Source organism: Eleutherodactylus coqui, chromosome 6 (genome assembly GCF_035609145.1).
Source record: "Eleutherodactylus coqui strain aEleCoq1 chromosome 6, aEleCoq1.hap1, whole genome shotgun sequence".
NCBI classification, from domain to species: domain Eukaryota; kingdom Metazoa; phylum Chordata; class Amphibia; order Anura; family Eleutherodactylidae; genus Eleutherodactylus; species Eleutherodactylus coqui.
The window spans coordinates 49461351-49479510 of NC_089842.1; the positions used below are offsets into that span (position 1 = coordinate 49461351).

Sequence of the window (18160 nt, forward strand, 5' to 3'; positions counted from 1 at the left end):
GGAGTTAGGAGAATGGACCAGATACTGGAGGGGGGGGAACTAAAAACCTTCGAGCAGTTAAGGCAAAACCACGACATCCCCAATAGTGACTTTTACAAATATCTGCAACTTAGACACGCTATACAAGCGGAAAAAAACACGGCGGAAATAACAATGGTAATAAATATAGTAGCGGACATAATAGGAAAAGCCACCACCACAGCGGGGAAAATATCTGTACTATATTCCCATATACAGGACACGGTCAATGCACACAACCCGTTATCAACAAGAGCAAAATGGGAGGCAGACATAGGGCCCATTGAGGAGTCGCACTGGGAGGAAATCCTACAAATGACACCCAAGCTATCTCTGAGCGAATCACACAGAGTCTCACAAATATTCCTAATACACAGAGTGTACCGCACCCCGGCCTTCTTACACAATATAGGAATGAGAACCTCCCCGATATGTGTAAGGTGCAAAACCCACACGGCGGACCTAATCCACATGCTATGGCGATGTCCGAAATTGCACAGATATTGGATGGGAATAAGAAATGCAATTAACGCGGCATTTGGCATACGTATGGACTTTACACCATACGTGTGCATTCTGGGATACATACAGGATCTAACATTAGATGATCATGAAAAACTAGCGGTAGCCAGACTATTGCATATAGCCAGAAAAACAATAGCCCAGCGCTGGTTGGACGAAGAACCACCCACGCTGGGAGAATTCAAAAATAAGGTCAACCAAATTTTACCGTGGGAAAGGAGTATTTACACTAAGCGTAAGACCAGTCAAAAATATCAGGACATATGGCTGAGATGGATACACGCCCAGAGCAGTAATGTTGGATCAAATACATAGGGAGTGGTGAGCCGTGTGGGGAGGCACCAGTAAACCGGGGATTTACTAAGACATAACAACGTATGTAATGGATATATATAAAGTTTATTGGGAAATGTAGAACAAATTACAGACTCGATATACAATAAAATAAAGTGGTAAGGAGTAATAGGGAAAAGTTAAGAAAGGAGGGATTGGAGAGAGAGAGACCGGGCAACGGGCAAAAGAAATATGACCCCCCCCCCCCCCCCCCCCCTCGAATGCAACAAAAAATCTAACCCTGAATCAATAAAAGAAAACAGCAAGAAGATAAGCAACACGAAGACCAAAGAAGAAAACAAATATACGTTACAAGAACTGTTATTATTGTTTACAACACAACACTGTGTTCATTCAGAGACAGTTTACCCAAAGAACAGAACGTTGAGAGAGAGATCTTAGGGGGGGTGGGGGAGGGAGGGGGGAGAGGGGAAGGGGGTGGGTGAGAGGGGGAGGGGGAGGGAGGGGAAACCAAAGATTTGTTAAAAAAAATGTTTTAAAATATGCAAAAGGTGAAAAAGTTTAATAAAAAATACTTTAATTAAAAAAAAAAAAAGTAAGACAAAAATTTTGTCTTTGTGTGTCGAAGGGAAATACACTCCTGATCATAAAGTCCCTCAAAATAGGAGGTTGCCTGTAACACAAAAGCGGAAGGTCCGGGAATATGGCTTTCAGGCGGTCATCCTTGTGTAGGGTATGATGGGGTTTCTTTGCGGTTTTCCTTAGTATCTCTAGTTGCGATTTGTAGGTCACTACTAGAGGTACACGATTGTTTCCTTCCTTCTCCTTGTATTGGAGTAGATGATTTCTGGGTATCCTGGTGGCTCTGGTGATTTGGTCATCAATTGAGGTGGGATGGGAGCCCTGATTCAAAAATGTCCTTTTAAGATAGTATAAATGTTCCTCTGTCTGTTGTAACTGATGGCCTGGCTGTAGACGACGGACTTTTTGATGTGTGGAAGCTATCCCATCTGAGGTATGTGGGACGATCAGTCGGTTTCCAGTATAGGGATGTCTGTATTGAGTGGTTTAAAATTTTGTATGCTGGTGTCCAAAAATTGATTTCTGTATACGAGCCGCTTAATGTCTGGTTCATGGTGGGGGGGGGGGATGCATTGAAGCTCTCATGGAGTGCACAGCTTTCTGAAAAGAGTAAAGCTAAAGTGCGTGCGCCGACTTCACCGGAGGATCGGGTGAGTATGAGACGCGGCTCCCCGGGCTCCACATCACCTAAACTATAAGCACCATAACTTAGCTTATGGTTCTTAGAGTTGATTACAGATTTTCTTTAATTTCCACACATGTAAGGATTGATATACTCTGTGTACTATTCGGAGGGATGACTGGAAAATGATTTGGCTTTTTCCAGTGCCACCGCTGCTCTGTCTCCAGATATTTTAGCTGTTTCTTTATTTTTTTGCGCAGGAAATTGTTGTTGGAAGTAATATGGACAAAATCTACATTGTGATGAACTACATGGAGCACGACCTGAAGAGCCTCATGGAGACGATGAAGCAGCCCTTCCTACCAGGTGAATGATTGATTTAGTCTTCTGTTGTTCAGGTTACTATTTAATAATAATATGGAATTCATTATTCGACCTCACATTAAATATAGATGGCATTATGTATAAACTGTGTTACAGGCTGTATCAGTGACTGTTATGACAGCTCTGCAGTTGTGCTGGCACAGGCATGTATTCTCAGCTCCTGAGTGACAAATCTTTGATTCCCATTTTAGTCTGAGTATTGAATTCACCCATGAGGCTATAGAACCTCTTTTTCTCTCCACCATCTGTTACTTATTACTAATGATTTTAGAAAACTGAAAAGCAACTAATAAACTGTCATTTCCCCATCTCCTTTCTCCACAGGTGAAGTGAAGACCCTTTTGATTCAGCTGTTAAGGGGCGTCCGTCACCTCCATGATAACTGGATTCTTCACAGGGACCTGAAGACCTCCAATTTGCTGCTCAGTCATGCCGGGATATTAAAGGTACTGCCTCTGTTCACCTTGAACTAAGTTGGATATCTGTCAGCTTGATAGTTGGACGCCTCATTAGAAAATGTTGCTGTTAAACGTCCTTTTCCTAGCACATAAGCCTATAGCACTTAAATGGATAGTATCTAGAGCACCTTCTATCACATAGTCGGAAACATGGTTAACACTACTCTGCTATATATTTCTTTTAAGATACGATTCTGTATGGTTTTGTCTTTTTATTTGCCATACTGTTCAATAAAATGAGTTTAAAAAAAAACAACTAAGTTATGCTGCTCATAGGCCAGGTCTCGAGGAGTCCGGGGATGTACTGTTTATACTCTCCTTTTCCTTGCTGAAGATCAGCCCGTGGACAGTGCGGAGTACTCCTCTCTGCGGGCTGCGCACACAGTTCTCTGGAAGGGTGCGCACGCAGCCTGCAGAGAGGCGTCTACTGTACAGTCCATGGGCTTATTTTCAGAGGGGAAAGTGGGGGAATGAGAAGCCAGGTGAGTGTAAAAAAAATGATCCAACTCCCAAGTAGTTGGGGATGTAAAGTGCAGCATGTGTTGTATCAAAGACCAAAGGAGTGTACGCTGTTCAAGTGTTCTGCTTTTGGGGTGAAGGTAAAAATGCTATTGTATCCAGCCACCTCTCTAGAGCTTTTTATACTTGCTGAGTGTGTGTAATGTCATATATTCCTCTACTATAAAGCTGCTACTTCATTTTAATGATATTTCCTTTAATTGTGTTTTGTTCTTTACAGGTTGGAGATTTTGGCTTGGCCCGTGAATATGGCTCTCCTCTAAAACCTTACACTCCCATTGTGGTCACCTTATGGTATCGAGCTCCAGAACTTCTGCTTGGCACTAAGGTACGTGTAGTTAAAGGCTGATAGAGGATGGAGACTGGAGGGAATTTTTTCCTTTAAATGGGGAAAATTGGCTTCTACCTCATTGGGGTAATTTGCCTTTCTCTGGATCAATATTGGAGGGGTAATGGGCTGAACTGGATGGACATGTGTCGGCCTTGCATACTGTGTTACTATGTCCAACCTTGCAGTCAATTTTATTATTGCTCTAAAACATGAAGCAACTTCATGTAAATTCTTATTTTGTAGTCCTGCTTTATTATTCTATCTGTCACTAACCTACTTAATGTAAGCAGAGCAGGATCGGTTTGGAGTTTTAAAGGTTCCTAATCTTTGAAGAAAAACATAATAATGATCATTAAAAGACTATATTGCTTGGTAACTATGTTGACATCAACCAGTCATTGACCCTTCCGTTATTGCCACAATCCATGTTGTTCAATCATATTGGCCACAGCTTTAAACCTTGTATGCTGTGTGCATGTTCAGGTTCCATCAGATAAGGAGGTCCAGAAGGGGGGTACCACCAATTATACATATTCTATTGGTCACAAATAGAGATGAGCGAACGTACTCGTTTAGGGTGATTTCGCACTCGAGCACCGCTTTTTTCGAGTAACTGACTACTCGGGCGAAAAGATTCTGGGGGCGGCGTGGTGGAGTGGGGGGTAGCAGTGGGGAACAGGGGGAGCTCTCTCCTCCCACTCCCCTCTGCACCCCCCAGTGCCCCCCGAATCTTTTCGCCCGAGTAGTCAGTTACTCGAAAAAAAGCGGTGCTCGAGTGCGAAATCGCCCTAAACGAGTACGTTCGCTCATCTCTAGTCACAAAGCATAGTTTATTAAACAGATGGCTTCAGTCTGATGTCCCAAGTGTCTCAGAGGCCATTGTGAAACTTAATGATGGCAATAGACCGATTCGGATATCGAATGTCACAAGAAAAAGGGAACTGAACAATTCTTCGTTAAATGGAGGACATTCGTTTAACATGACGAGATTGTTGATTTGGTTATGGTGTGGTTTTCGCTGAGGATCTGAGGAGGGGATGCTTTGGACTGCTGAAGATATGAAGTGACTTAGGGAACGTTGGGAACGCTATTTTGACTAGTGGCCCCTTCTTGCTGGCATAACTCTGAGACATGAGAGGATATCCAAAGGGTTGTTGCTGGATCACACAGACGGACTAGTAACATGATTCTACAACATTGGTGTCCAGAGTTGATAAATGATGTGTAGTGCTGAAATAGAACCAAATCAAAATCTCTGTGATCCAGAATAAAAGTTAATATGTGGATGGAAGATTATTGGTTTATTTGTGGAATTATTAATTTGACTTTATAGTTAGAATATTGATAAAAATAAGGCTATTCAGTTAATTTATTGCTCTTTCTGTGCCATATTGGAAGTCTTTTCCCATTGTCACGCATTTGTTTAATGGTTTATAATCAAAATGTTCAATAAAAATAATAGTTGAAAAAAAATGTTGCAGAAGTGGACGGAACTTTGTGAAGTCTTTATAGTTGAAATGGTTAAAATGCAATTGGTTAATTTCATATTTTTAATCTCTTCTCCACAGGAATACTCCACAGCCATAGACATGTGGTCGGTGGGCTGTATATTTGGAGAATTTCTGACCCAAAAGCCTCTTTTCCCTGGAAAATCCGAGATTGATCAGATCAACAAAGTATTTAAGGTAAAGTTGTTTTTGCTTGTTTTTATAGTAGCTTTCACAAAGCTTGTGACTTCACTCGGGAGGCGTTCTGCCACTGCTTCCCCCCCATCAACTGTAGTCTTAGATTGTGACACCAAGGTTTGGATTGAGACAATAACGTTAATAGATGCATGTTACATTTTTGTTGTAGTGTTCTGCCATCTTGTTCATGGTGGTGCTACAAGGTGCTCCTGTATAGACACTTCAGTCAGTTCTGACAAATTTCTTTTCCAGGATCTTGGTACCCCAAGCGAGAAGATCTGGCCTGGTTACAATGAGCTTCCAGCAGTGAAGAAAATGACCTTTTCCGAATATCCTTACAACAACCTCCGGAAGAGATTTGGGGCTCTGCTCTCGGATCAAGGATTTGACCTCATGAACAAGTACTTACAGTATTTCAGAGTTTTGGATGTCTTTGAAAATTGTTACGACTGGTTCCTCTTACCATCCATTTACTGTTTGTGTTTTCCTCAGGTTTCTGACCTACTGTCCTGCTAAAAGAATTACTGCAGAAGATGGCTTGAAGCACGACTATTTCTCTGAAAGCCCCCTGCCGATTGACCCTTCCATGTTCCCCACCTGGCCGGCAAAAAGTGAGCAGCGAGTGAAACGTGGCACAAGCCCTCGACCCCCGGAGGGAGGACTCGGTTACGCTCAGCTGGTAAGCTTGTTGATCCATCGCTTACAATGAGAAGTATAGATCTTCTGCTTTTAAAGTAATCCTTTTCTTCTTTGTGACGGGATGTACATCACAGAGGTACCGCAGCATATAAGCTATAAGTGCTTGAGAAAGGGGATTGTTACCCTGAAACACGTCACACCACTGGTCTGATATCTGATGGATGTACCTACAGCCAGTTATTAAAGGGGTATTTCCATCTCTGCTATGAGTAGCCGAGATAGGAAAACGCAGCCATGGCTACCGGCCACCCAGATGGAGCCTACGGAAAGAGCCAAGCACTTAGCGCAGTGCTGTTTGTGTAGCTCTCATTGAAGTGAATGAGAGCTGTGGGAACTGAGCTAAGTGCCCAGCTCTTTTTGACAGATGGTCAGAACAGAGCTTCCGGTTTTTCCCATCTCAGTCATGAAAATCCAAGATGGGAATTACCCCTTCAACACCTCTTCAGACTCTTACCCGTGTTGTGCCTATTGGGATACTAAGCAGTGGAAGATTGATTCTGTTTGCATTGAGGAAGTGGATTGCCATTGGAATCAAGACTGCATCATCCAGAACACTTACAACTTGAGCAATGTCACAACTTTAACATAGGCTTTCTATATTACACTCTTTTTTTTTTCCTTGTTTTTGAACTGGAAAAGCAATCTAGTTATGATTCTTCAAAGACGAGGGTGAAAAGAAACAAAGAAACCTGTCTGGTAGTAAAATAGGTAAAGTGAGCTGCTGCGGGGAAGAATGACGTAGTGTCAGAGACCTGTGCTAATATCTGTAAAGCACATTTACCGGTCTGTCATAATGGGAGCATTCATGTGGACAGCAGGAATCCGTGAAACATCTGAAGTCTAACCAGATTTATTATTCAGACATTCACATTTCACAGTCATTAGGCTACATGCGCACTGGCAAGTATATCGCGTTTCGAGAACTCCATAAGGCGTTTTTGATTGTCTTTTAAGGTCCCGTTGAAAAGCACAATATCGGGCCGAGCTTCTTTTCCCGATATCATGCTTGCCCATGTGGTAAAGGAAGATGTCACAAGCAGCACTCTCTCCAGTTCCAATAAGGCAGGACCATACATTTTATGCAAGCCACAGAGAAGGAATCCGGATCACAATTCCCAGAATAGAACCATAGAGAAAGATAGAGTCCGCGGCAGCATGAAGAAGATGCAGTAAAATACAACCTTAAGGCCTCATGTCCACTAGGTAATTGAATTTAGTAAATCCGTGCGGGTGTCCCGCACGTGTGATCCACGCCATAGGGATGCATTGGACACCCGCAGGTAAGTAAATACCTGCGGATGTCCTTTTCCTCTGCCGCGCGGATCACACGTGCAAGAAATCACCCGCAGCATTCTCCATTTTCTCCGGGTTTCTCACATGGACGGCTCCCGCAGGCTTCCATTGAAGCCCGTGGAAGCTGTCCGCATCTGTGGTGCACCCGCAGCTGAATTTCTGCTCTGCCATGGGAGAGCAGGAGTTTAAAAAAAAAAAGTGCACGGCGCATGTGTGCAGCACACTGCCGGCGTGCCGAGCACATCCGTCAGGCCGAAGAAAGAAGATCCGACTGCGATGGAGGAAAGATCCGCAGCGTCCGGATAGGTGAGTAAATTTTATTTTCAGGCCTCATGTCCGCGGCCCTATTCAGCAATTCCAGCAACCTGATTGGTTCTGATTCACAATTCCAGCAACCTGACTTACAATTGTATTCCTTTCATTTACATTATAGCCTACTCCAGTGATCGAAAAGATAGTTGTGTTTTGTAGATGTCAATCTCTGTACTTGTGTATTAATGATCTGTCCTCAGGATAGGTCATCAGGAGTTGATCGGCTGGAGTCCACCGCTTGCGACCCCAGCTGATCGGGCGCAGGCAGTCAGCGCCGGGCTACACACGTGGAAGTGGATACTGCTGCTATAACTAATGTGTAGCAGCCAGCACTTGTAATTGCAGTCACAGATCTCATTGAAATCAATGGGAGCGCCGCACTTCTATTGCACTTCCTGATCCTGGACATCCAGTCTGTAATGAGGAGCAGGAAGTGCAATAGAAGCTCAGCGCTCCTATTGATTTCAATGGAAATGAAGCCAGCACTTCCACTTCCTTCTCTGTCCGCTGATGGCGACATCCAGTCCACTGCACTGAAAGTGGGCCGGACAATCAGCTGAAGGATGGGAATCCCGAGGGGCGTACCCCCCGGCCATCAACTATTGGTGACCTCTTTAAAGTCCCTATATAGTTTTTTTTATATTCACAGGTCAACAAATGAAGCATTGCATATGATTGACTTATATTCTGCACTTGTGTGTATTGTTCTCCGTTGTAATATTCTTCCCTCTTATTTCAGGGGGACGATGATCTCAAGGACACTGGATTTCACCTAACCACCACTAATCAGGGGGCATCTGCAGCAGGACCCGGCTTCAGCCTCAAGTTCTGAGTGTGCTGAATAAGGAAAAAAACTTTTTCTGACTTGAGAACTTAATAATGAGGACAAGGATTCAAGTCCCAGCAAAATCACCCAAATACTGTGGCATACTCATCTATCACCCCATCATACCATGATCTCCTCATTCCAGAGAAGGACCTTGGGACACGAGCAGGGACTGGCGTCTTTGACTTCTTTTATTTTTCACTACTGTATATTTGTAAAATTAAAATGCAATTTATAATTGTTTAATTTGCCTGTTACATTCTTACTGTCACGTATGGAAACTTCAGCTTCATGCTTCAATAGGGGGCCATGGCTTCAGATATTACACTGCGAAAGAGAGCTGAAGGCCAATCGGAGATCAACAGCTGGACCAATAAACTGAGAATCATCTTGGTAAAATAAATGAAAGGTAGGAAGGTCAAAGGGGTCATTATCACGTGTCTAGTAAATCCAGGTAAACAGACCAAATCATAATCGCACAAATGGCTATTACACTGATCTGATGGGGTTGTGCTGAATGTGAGCACAACCACATGAAAGCGCTTCAAGACTGAAGGTAGCAGATCTAATAAGTGTCAATTTATACGGGCTAGTGTAATATCGGTTCGAAAAGCTCTGACCGTTATCACACTAGCAAACCCACAGTTTTTCAAGTGCAATGTATGTATGAGAAAAGAGGCAATCACTTGAGGGGTGCAGAGACGGTAAAAATATATTTTCACCAGAGGGGCCCTTGGATGCAATTATCCTGTATTGCAATTTACAAGAGTGTTGGGAGGCCTTGCCATTCTCCACATCCATAATAAATACGAAATTGGTACTAATACCTACCTGCATCTTAAAGGGCTTGTGCCACCAAAAATATTCTTGGTGAAATCCAGCCTATAATCATAAACAGTTTTTGCATTTACACTCAAATGATTCTATCCCCAGATTTTGCAAGACTGATGTGACAATAGCGCCACCTGCTGTTTCTATCCCCAGATGTTCCAGGACTGTTAGAATAGCATACTGTTTCTATTCTCTGTCCACTTCAGTAATTGTTCCACTTTCTCAGTCTTGCTTCTGTCTTTGCTCCACTGGGTATGTGGAGCGTTCCCTAGTGTGATGAGCAGCTACTTCTAAAGTTGCTGCGTCTTTTCTGATGTCAGCAAGTGATAAGTATTACTGCAGAGAAGCATAAATGAGTAGGTGTGAGCATCTGGTACATTTACCAAGGTGGGCTGGACACAGAAAGTATCTTCAATAGAAACAGCAGGTGGTGCTATTCTAACATCAGTCCTGGAACATCAAGGGATAGAAACAGCAGGTGGCGCTACTTTAACAATTTTTAGAGATGTGCAAATACAAAAACATGGCTATAATTCTGGCTGGATTTAGCTATAAATAAAGCCATGCTATACAGAATAAAATGCTGAAAACCGTTTAATGTCTCATTCCTGTGCAGACATATCGGTGGTTGAGAGACAAAAAAAGGTACTGAAGAGGCGTGTCATACACCTCGAAAAGTGTTTACAAGCGGATTTATAAATTAATACGTTTTTTTGGCAAAAACAGTATATACGACAGTCATCTTTGTCTGAATGTTGCGCCGTACTCGTCCCTACGAAAAAAAAATGTAGTTTTTTTTTTCTTGGTCTGCCAATTTTATATATTTTACCTTGTGGGTAGAACGTTCCATAGGGGGCTGCAGCTTCCTAAAAAAATAAAATAAGTAATCTCCATCCTATCCCTATTACCAGGTTCTTCACTTCAGACTTTTCCACACCGGGGTTGCGCCACTTCAGACTTTTTTTTTTCTATATCGGTGGTTGAGGCTGCCCTAACTACTATGTTCCAGTCACATGATCTGCCTGTGCTAGTACAAGTGGAATAAGAGGTTTGTTGCACTGAAGCTGACACATACTTAGATTGGTTCTGGGTGATATCGGTGTTGGGAATGGAAAGTTAAAGTGTACAATGATGAAGTGCTGTCAGGTGCCGCATATCTACAGCCCAAGTTAGTTAACAGCGGTAATCATCATCCTTACATTCTTCATTATGCCCGACGTTTAGAACAAAAGTAAAAGGTTAATACTTTTCACGTCTTCTGTTGATATTCACCTTTAAAAGGGTTTTTCAGGCAGCACCCGCCAGGACACACTGGGGTCAGAGCAGAAGCGCTGCCCCGCCCCCTGTGTAGTGGCAGGAGCCTGTTATTGCAGGCACAGCTCTCATTGGTGTATCTCGGCAAGCGCTGCATGGAAAACCAATTTAAGTTTTACTTCGCTCACACCTCTTAGTGTGGAAGGTTTTTAAGCAGTGATACCTCATATATTGTGGCCCACAGCTTAAACATCCCACAAATATAAAACTGCTACCCACCTCCCAGTCCGACCTGGACTTTGTAGTTCCACTCAATCTCATTTCAACCGTGAAGTGCGATTCAAATCTAGATATAACAGCCAATTTACAGTCAGTAATCAGAAAGGCGGCTGACCCCATCTGAAGTTTTGTCATAGGACTCTTTGGTGTCTAGCAAACTTACTTAGCATATTAATATACACTCATTGCAGAAAAAAAAACTGCATGCAGAGTATTGCAGCAATCTGACACTACCCATTATGTTTGGGTAGATATGTAAGTGTTTGCAGTTGTGGTCTGATTAGATATAGGGTTTTGTCACCAGAGGCCATAAAAGCGCTTCCACTGCTGCCATATAAAAAGACTGTCAGAGGCCACTTTTGTGTTGTGTACCTCCTGTTGAGAGATTGTTGACTGCTTGACGCCTCTACCAGGCACTCAATGACATTTTGTCCAGACTTGCAGAGCGGACGCAGCATTGGAATGTGAGAAGCTGCATGGTCTGTTTGATAAATTGCCGGCCATTCTGATGAAGCTTTTAGGTGTTGGGAGCAGGCTCCATAAAGCTTAGATAGACCACCAGCAGAGGTGTTGGGAGCAGGCTCCATAAAGCTTAGATAGACCACCAGCAGAGGTGTTGGGAGCAGGCTCCATAAAGCTTAGATAGACCACCAGCAGAGAGTATCATTTGATCCACCGCCAAGTAAGAGTAAGATCCAACAGTTTCATTGTCCACGGGGTGCCTTCATTACAGAACCCCTGTCTCTGTTTGGAACATTTCCAGGCACTAAGCAGAAGGAAATTTGTGTCTTGCCATTAATTACCCCAACACAATTGCCTTCGGGTGCAATGGTGCCATGAACAAGAAACCTGGACTGCTGCAGCCGAACTGTATCATCTTTAGCAACAAATCCTGATTTTATTTGGGAGCCAACGACAGTCATGTTTTCGTATGGAGGTGAGCGCTTCAGTCCTGCCTTTACTGTGGGGCAAGAGACTGCTGCTGGTGTGATGGTCTAGAGAGCTGCTGCATACGACAGTCAGTCACCCCTAGTAGTGATACAAAGGACACCAACCGCGCAGTGATACGTGCAGGAAATTCTGCAGCCAAATATGTTGCATCTAATGGCAGGGCTTCCAACAGGCGTTTTGCAGAATGATAATACTCGCTAAAGCAAGGATTTCCTAGGAATGCCTCCACCAGGTTGACAAATTTCCTCGGCTTGCCTGGTTGGCAGATTTATCCCCAATCAAGCTTTTATGGCACCAGCTTCAGCAGCCTAGGATTGTGCAGGAGTTAGAGGCAAAGTTGCAACTTCTGTGGGCAAATATGCCACAGGATAACACAGAGCTTTTTATGCCTCCATACACGACTGTATCTCATCATGTGTCCAGGCTAGAGGAAGCCCAACAGAGTACTAGAGCCTCCATGCACGACTGTATCTCATCATGTGTCCAGGCTAGAGACAGCCAAACAGGGTACTAGAGCCACCATGCACGATTGTATCATCATGTATCCAGACTAGAGACGGCCCAACAGAGTACTAGAGCCTCCATACGCGACTGTATCTCATCATGTATCCAGGCAAGAGACAGCCCAACGGGGTACTAGAGCTTCCATGCACGACTGCATCTCATCATGTGTCCAGGCCAGAGGCGGCCCAACAGCGTACTAGTGCCTTCATTCATGACTATCTCATTATGTATCTGGGCTAGTGACAGCCCAACAGGGTACTAGAGCCTCTACGTACGATTGTATCTGAGGTAGAGGTGGCCCAACAGGTCACTAGATCCCCAATGCACGACTGTATCTCATCATGTATCCAGGCTAGAGACGGCCCAACAGGGTACTAAAGCCTCCATGCACGACTGTATCTCATCATGTATCTTGGCTAGAGGCGGCCCTACAGAGTACTAGAGCCTCTATGCACGACTGTATCTCATCATGTATCCAGGCTAGAAACAGCCCAACAGGGTACCAGAGCCTCCATGCATTACTGTATCTCATCATGTATCCAGGCTAGTGATGGCCCAACAGGGTACTAGAGCCTCCATGCACGACTGTATCTCATCATGTGTCCAAGCTAGAGGCGACCCCACAGGGTACTAGATCCTCCATGCACGACTGTATCTCATCATGTATCCAGGCTAGAGACGGCCCAACAGGGTACTAAAGCCTCCATGTACGACTGTATCTCATTATGTATCTTGGCTAGAGGCGGCCCAACAGAGTACTAGAGCCTCTATGCACGATTGTATCTCATCATGTATCCAAGGTAGATGTGGCCCAACAGGGTACTAGAGCTTCTATGCATGACTGCATTTCATCATGTATCCAGGCTAGTGACGGCCCAACAGGGTACTAGAGCCTCCATGCATGACTGTATCTCATCAAGTATCTTGGCTAGAGGCGGCCCAACAGAGTACTAGAGCCTCTATGCACGATTGTATCTCATCATGTATCCAAGGTAGATGTGGCTTAACAGGGTACTAAAGCTTCCATGCATGACTGCATCTCATCATGTATCCAGGCTAGAGACGGCCCAATAGGGTACTAGAGCCTCCATGCACGACTGTATCTCATCATGTATCCAGGCTAGAGACAGCCCAACAGGGTACCAGAGACTCCATGCATGATTGTATCTCATCACGTATCCAGGCTAGAGAAGGCCCAACAGGGTACTAGACCCTCCATGCACGACTGCATCTCATCGTGTTTAGGCTAGAGGCGGCCCAACAGGGTACTAGAGCCTCCATGGACGACTGTATCACATCATGTGTCCAGGCTAGAGACAGCCCAACAGGGTACTAGAGCCTCCATGCACAACTGTATCTCATCATGTATCCAGGCTACTGATGGCCCAACAGGGTACTAGAGCCTCCATGCATGACTGCATCTCATCATGTATCCAGGCTAGAGACAGCCCAACAGGGTACCAGAGACTCCATGCATGATTGTATCTCATCACGTATCCAGGCTAGAGAAGGCCAAACAGGGTACTAGACCCTCCATGCACGACAGCATCTCATCGTGTTTAGGCTAGAGGCGGCCCAACAGGGTACTAGAGCCTCCATGGACGACTGTATCACATTATGTGTCCAGGCTAGAGACAGCCCAACAGGGTGCTAGAGCCTCCATGCACAACTGTATCTCATCATGTATCCAGGCTACTGATGGCCCAACAGGGTACTAGAGCCTCCATGCATGACTGCATCTCATCATGTATCCAGGCTACTGATGGCCCAACAGGGTACTAGAGCCTCCATGCATGACTGCATCTCATCATGTATCCAGGCTACTGATGGCCCAACAGGGTACTAGAGTCTCCATGCATGACTGCATCTTATCATGTGTCCAGGCTAGAGACAGCCTAACAGGGTACTAGAGCCTCCATGCACAACTGTATCTCATCATGTATCCAGGCTAGAGACGGCCCAACAGGGTACTAGAGCCTCTTTGCACGACTGTATCTCATCATGCATCTTGGCTAGAGGCGGCCCAACAGGGTACTAGAGCCTCCATGCATGACTGTATCACATCATGTGTCCAGGCTAGAGGCTGCCCAACAGGGTACTAGAGCCTCCATGCACGACTGTATCACATCATGTGTCCAGGCTAGAGACAGCCCAACAGGGTACTAGAGCCTCCATGCACAACTGTATCTCATCATGTATCCAGGCTAGTGATGGCCCAACAGGGTACAAGAGCCTCTATGCACGACTGTATCTCATCATGTGTCTTGGCTAGAGGCGGCCCAACAGGGTACTAGAGCTTCCATGCACGACTGTATCTCATCATGTATCCAGGCTAGAGACAGCCCAACAGGGTACTAGAGCCTCCATGCACAACTGTATCTCATCATGTATCCAGGCTAGAGGCGGCCCAACAGGGTACTAGAGCTTCCATGCACAACTGCATCTCATCATGTGTCTAAGCTAGAGGCGGCCCAACAGGGTACTAGATCCTCCATGCACGACTGTATCTCATCATGTATCCAGGCTAGAGGCGGCCCAACAGGGTACTAGAGCCTCCATGCACGACTGTATCTCATCATGTATCTTGGCTAGAGGCGGCCCAACAGGGTACTAGAGCCTCCATGCATGACTGTATCTCATCATGTATCCAGGCTAGAGACGGCCCAACAGGGTACAAGAGCCTCTATGCACGACTGTATCTCATCATGTGTCCAGGCTAGAGGCGACTCAACAGGGTACTAGAGCCTCCATGCACAACTGCATCTTATCATGTGTCCAGGCTAGAAACAGCCCAACAGGGTACTAGAGCCTTTTTGCACAACTGTATCTCATCATGTATCCAGGCTAGAGACGGCCCAACAGGGTACTAGAGCCTTTTTGCACAACTGTATATCATCATGTATCCAGGCTAGAGACGGCCCAACAGGGTACTAGACCCTCCCTGCACTACTGTATCTCATCATATATCCAGGCTAGAGACGGCCCAACAGGGCACTAGAGCCTCCATGCACGACTGTATCTCATCATGTATCCAGGCTAGAGACGGTCCAACAGGGTACTAGAGCCTCCATGCACGACTGTATCACATCATGTGTCCAGGCTAGAGACAGCCCAACAGGGTACTAGAGCCTCCATGCACAACTGTATCTCATCATGTATCCAGGCTAGTGATGGCCCAACAGGGTACAAGAGCCTCTATGCACGACTGTATCTCATCATGTGTCTTGGCTAGAGGCGGCCCAACAGGGTACTAGAGCTTCCATGCACGGCTGCATCTCATCATGTATCCAGGCTAGAAACGGCCCAACAGGGTACTAGAGCCTCCATGCACGATTGTATCTCATCATGTATCCGAGGTAGAGGTGGCCCAACAGGTCACTAGACCCTCCATGCACGACTGCATCTCATCATGTGTCCAAGCTAGAGGCGGCCCAACAGGGTACTAGATCCTCCATGCACGACTGTATCTCATCATGTATCCAGGCTAGAGATGGCCCAACAGGATACTAGAGCCTCCATGCACGACTGTATCTCATCATGTATCTTGGCTAGAGGCGGCCCAACAGGGTACTAGAGCCTCCATGCATGACTGTATCTCATAAAGTATCCAGGCTAGAGACAGCCCAACAGGGTACTAGAGCCTCCATGCATGACTGTATCTCATCACGTATCCAGGCTAGAGACAGCCCAACAGGGTACTAGACCCTCCATGCACGACTGTATCTCATCATGTATCCAGGCTAGAGATGGCCCAACAGGGTACTAGAGCCTCCTTGCACGACTGTATCTCATCATGTATCCAGGCTAGAGATGGCCCAACAGGGTACTAGAGCCTCCATGCACAACTGTATCTCATCATGTATCCAGGCTAGAGATGGCCCAACAGGGTACTAGAGCCTCCTTGCATGACTGTATCTCATCATGTATCCAGGCTGGAGACGGCCCAACAGGGTACTAGAGCCTCCATGCACAACTGCATCTCATGTATCCAGGCTAGAGGCGACTCAACAGGGTACTAGAGCCTCCATGCACAACTGCATCTCATGTGTCCAGGCTAGAGGCGACTCAACAGGGTACTAGAGCCTCCATGCACAACTGCATCTTATCATGTGTCCAGGCTAGAGACAGCCCAACAGAGTACTAGAGCCTTTTTGCACAACTGTATCTCATCATGTATCCAGGCTAGAGACGGCCCAACAGGGTACTAGAGCCTCCATGCACTACTGTATCTCATCATGTATCCAGGCTAGAGACAGCCCAACAGGGTACTAGAGCCTCCATGCACGACTGTATCTCATCATGTATCCAGGCTAGAGATGGCCCAACAGGGTACTAGAGCCTCCATGCACGACTGCATCTCGTGTGTCCAGGCTAGAGGCCACTCAACAGGGTACTAGAGCCTCCATGCATGACTGTATCTCATCATGTATCCAGGCTACAGACAGTCCAACAGGGTGCTAGAGCCTCCATGCACAACTGTATCTCATCATGTATCCAGGCTACTGATGGCCCAACAGGGTACTAGAGCCTCCATGCATGACTGCATCTCATCATGTATCCAGGCTACTGATGGCCCAACAGGGTACTAGAGCCTCCATGCACGACTATCTCATCATGTATCTTGGCTGAAGGCGGCCCAACAGGGTACTAGAGCCTCTATGCACGACTGTATCTCATCATGTATCCAGGCTAGAGACAGCCCAACAGGGTACTAGAGCCTCCATGCACAACTGTATCTCATCATGTATCTAGGCTAGAGGCGGACCGACAGGGTGCTAGAGCCTACATGCTTGTCTTCTGCATCCTCCGCTGACAGCGCAAGGTGATCGCTCATCTTGAGCGATCATCTTGCGCTGTAAATAACACAATGATTATCGCTAAAAAGTCGCTTGAGTGACATCTTTTGAGCGATAATCGTTGTGTCTAAATGGGCCTTTATGGCTGTTCCATTCGTCATCTTAAAGGGGCTTAAAACGCAACTACTTTTGATTAGCGGGGGTCCACTGCTCGTCCGAAGTTGTGCAGATTTTGGTGCAGACTTTACCACGACTTGCAGCGCAAAGTTCAGAAAATCCCGCTCGTGTGAAAGACGCGTAAGGCACCTTTCACGCGCATAAATGTTTGCGGCAATGTTATTCCTATGGAGTTTGAATTCCGCATCTGTTAAAATCCGCACGTCTTTACCTCAAAACTGCGAGATTCAGTTCTGCAACAGAAAATCTTTCTGTTACGGAATTAAGGACGTCTTGAGGAATTGTTGTTGTGGATTTCTAACAGACAGGAGGTGTAATTCTGAGATTAAGGCCGCCTGCACTGCGAATCCGCAGCAAATACTGCCCGTTACTTCCTATGGAGATCTGCTGCTTCCTACACACGAGCGGAAATCAATTGCGATTTCTGCTTGTGATGGGAAAATCGCAGCATGCTCCATTTACATGTGGGCTCCGGGTGTACGGCTTACATTGAAGTCAGTGGAAGCCGTCCGACCTGCAGCCTGTCTGCCATGAACATGGCGGACACGTCGGGGATTCCGCGTCATTGACTAGCGACGACGCAGGAAAAAGAATCTGTACTGCGCATGTGCGATGGTGAGCCGCCAGCTCCATCCATAGTACAGAACGCATTCTGCAGTTAAAAGCCAAAATCCGTGTCTGCGCTGCGTCCTGCGGACAGTTCTGTTCCGTGTAAAATGTCTCTAGTGGCCCCTTTACCCAGATGGTATATTTTTATATTCCATAGCTAAATCTGCTGCAGATTTCCGCTCCTATTATCTGTATGTAAATATGCAGATTTTGG

At 45.7% G+C, this 18160-nt stretch overlaps 1 protein-coding gene across 7 annotated transcripts in view; it reads left to right on the forward strand.

Annotated features, from left to right (window-relative positions):
- LOC136632131 (cyclin-dependent kinase 11B-like) overlaps positions 1 to 8791 on the forward strand; it is a 43415-nt gene extending 34624 nt beyond the window's left edge. For all 7 annotated transcript variants that reach the window (XM_066606780.1, XM_066606778.1, XM_066606779.1 and 4 more), the window contains 7 exons: positions 2299 to 2404; positions 2747 to 2868; positions 3620 to 3727; positions 5299 to 5415; positions 5668 to 5816; positions 5908 to 6094; positions 8459 to 8791. In XM_066606780.1, the coding sequence (XP_066462877.1) occupies positions 2299 to 2404; positions 2747 to 2868; positions 3620 to 3727; positions 5299 to 5415; positions 5668 to 5816; positions 5908 to 6094; positions 8459 to 8551 (882 nt within the window). In that variant the 3' untranslated portion in view covers positions 8552 to 8791. The remainder of the gene's footprint in view (positions 1 to 2298; positions 2405 to 2746; positions 2869 to 3619; positions 3728 to 5298; positions 5416 to 5667; positions 5817 to 5907; positions 6095 to 8458) is intronic.
- The last annotated feature ends 9369 nt before the right edge of the window (positions 8792 to 18160 follow it).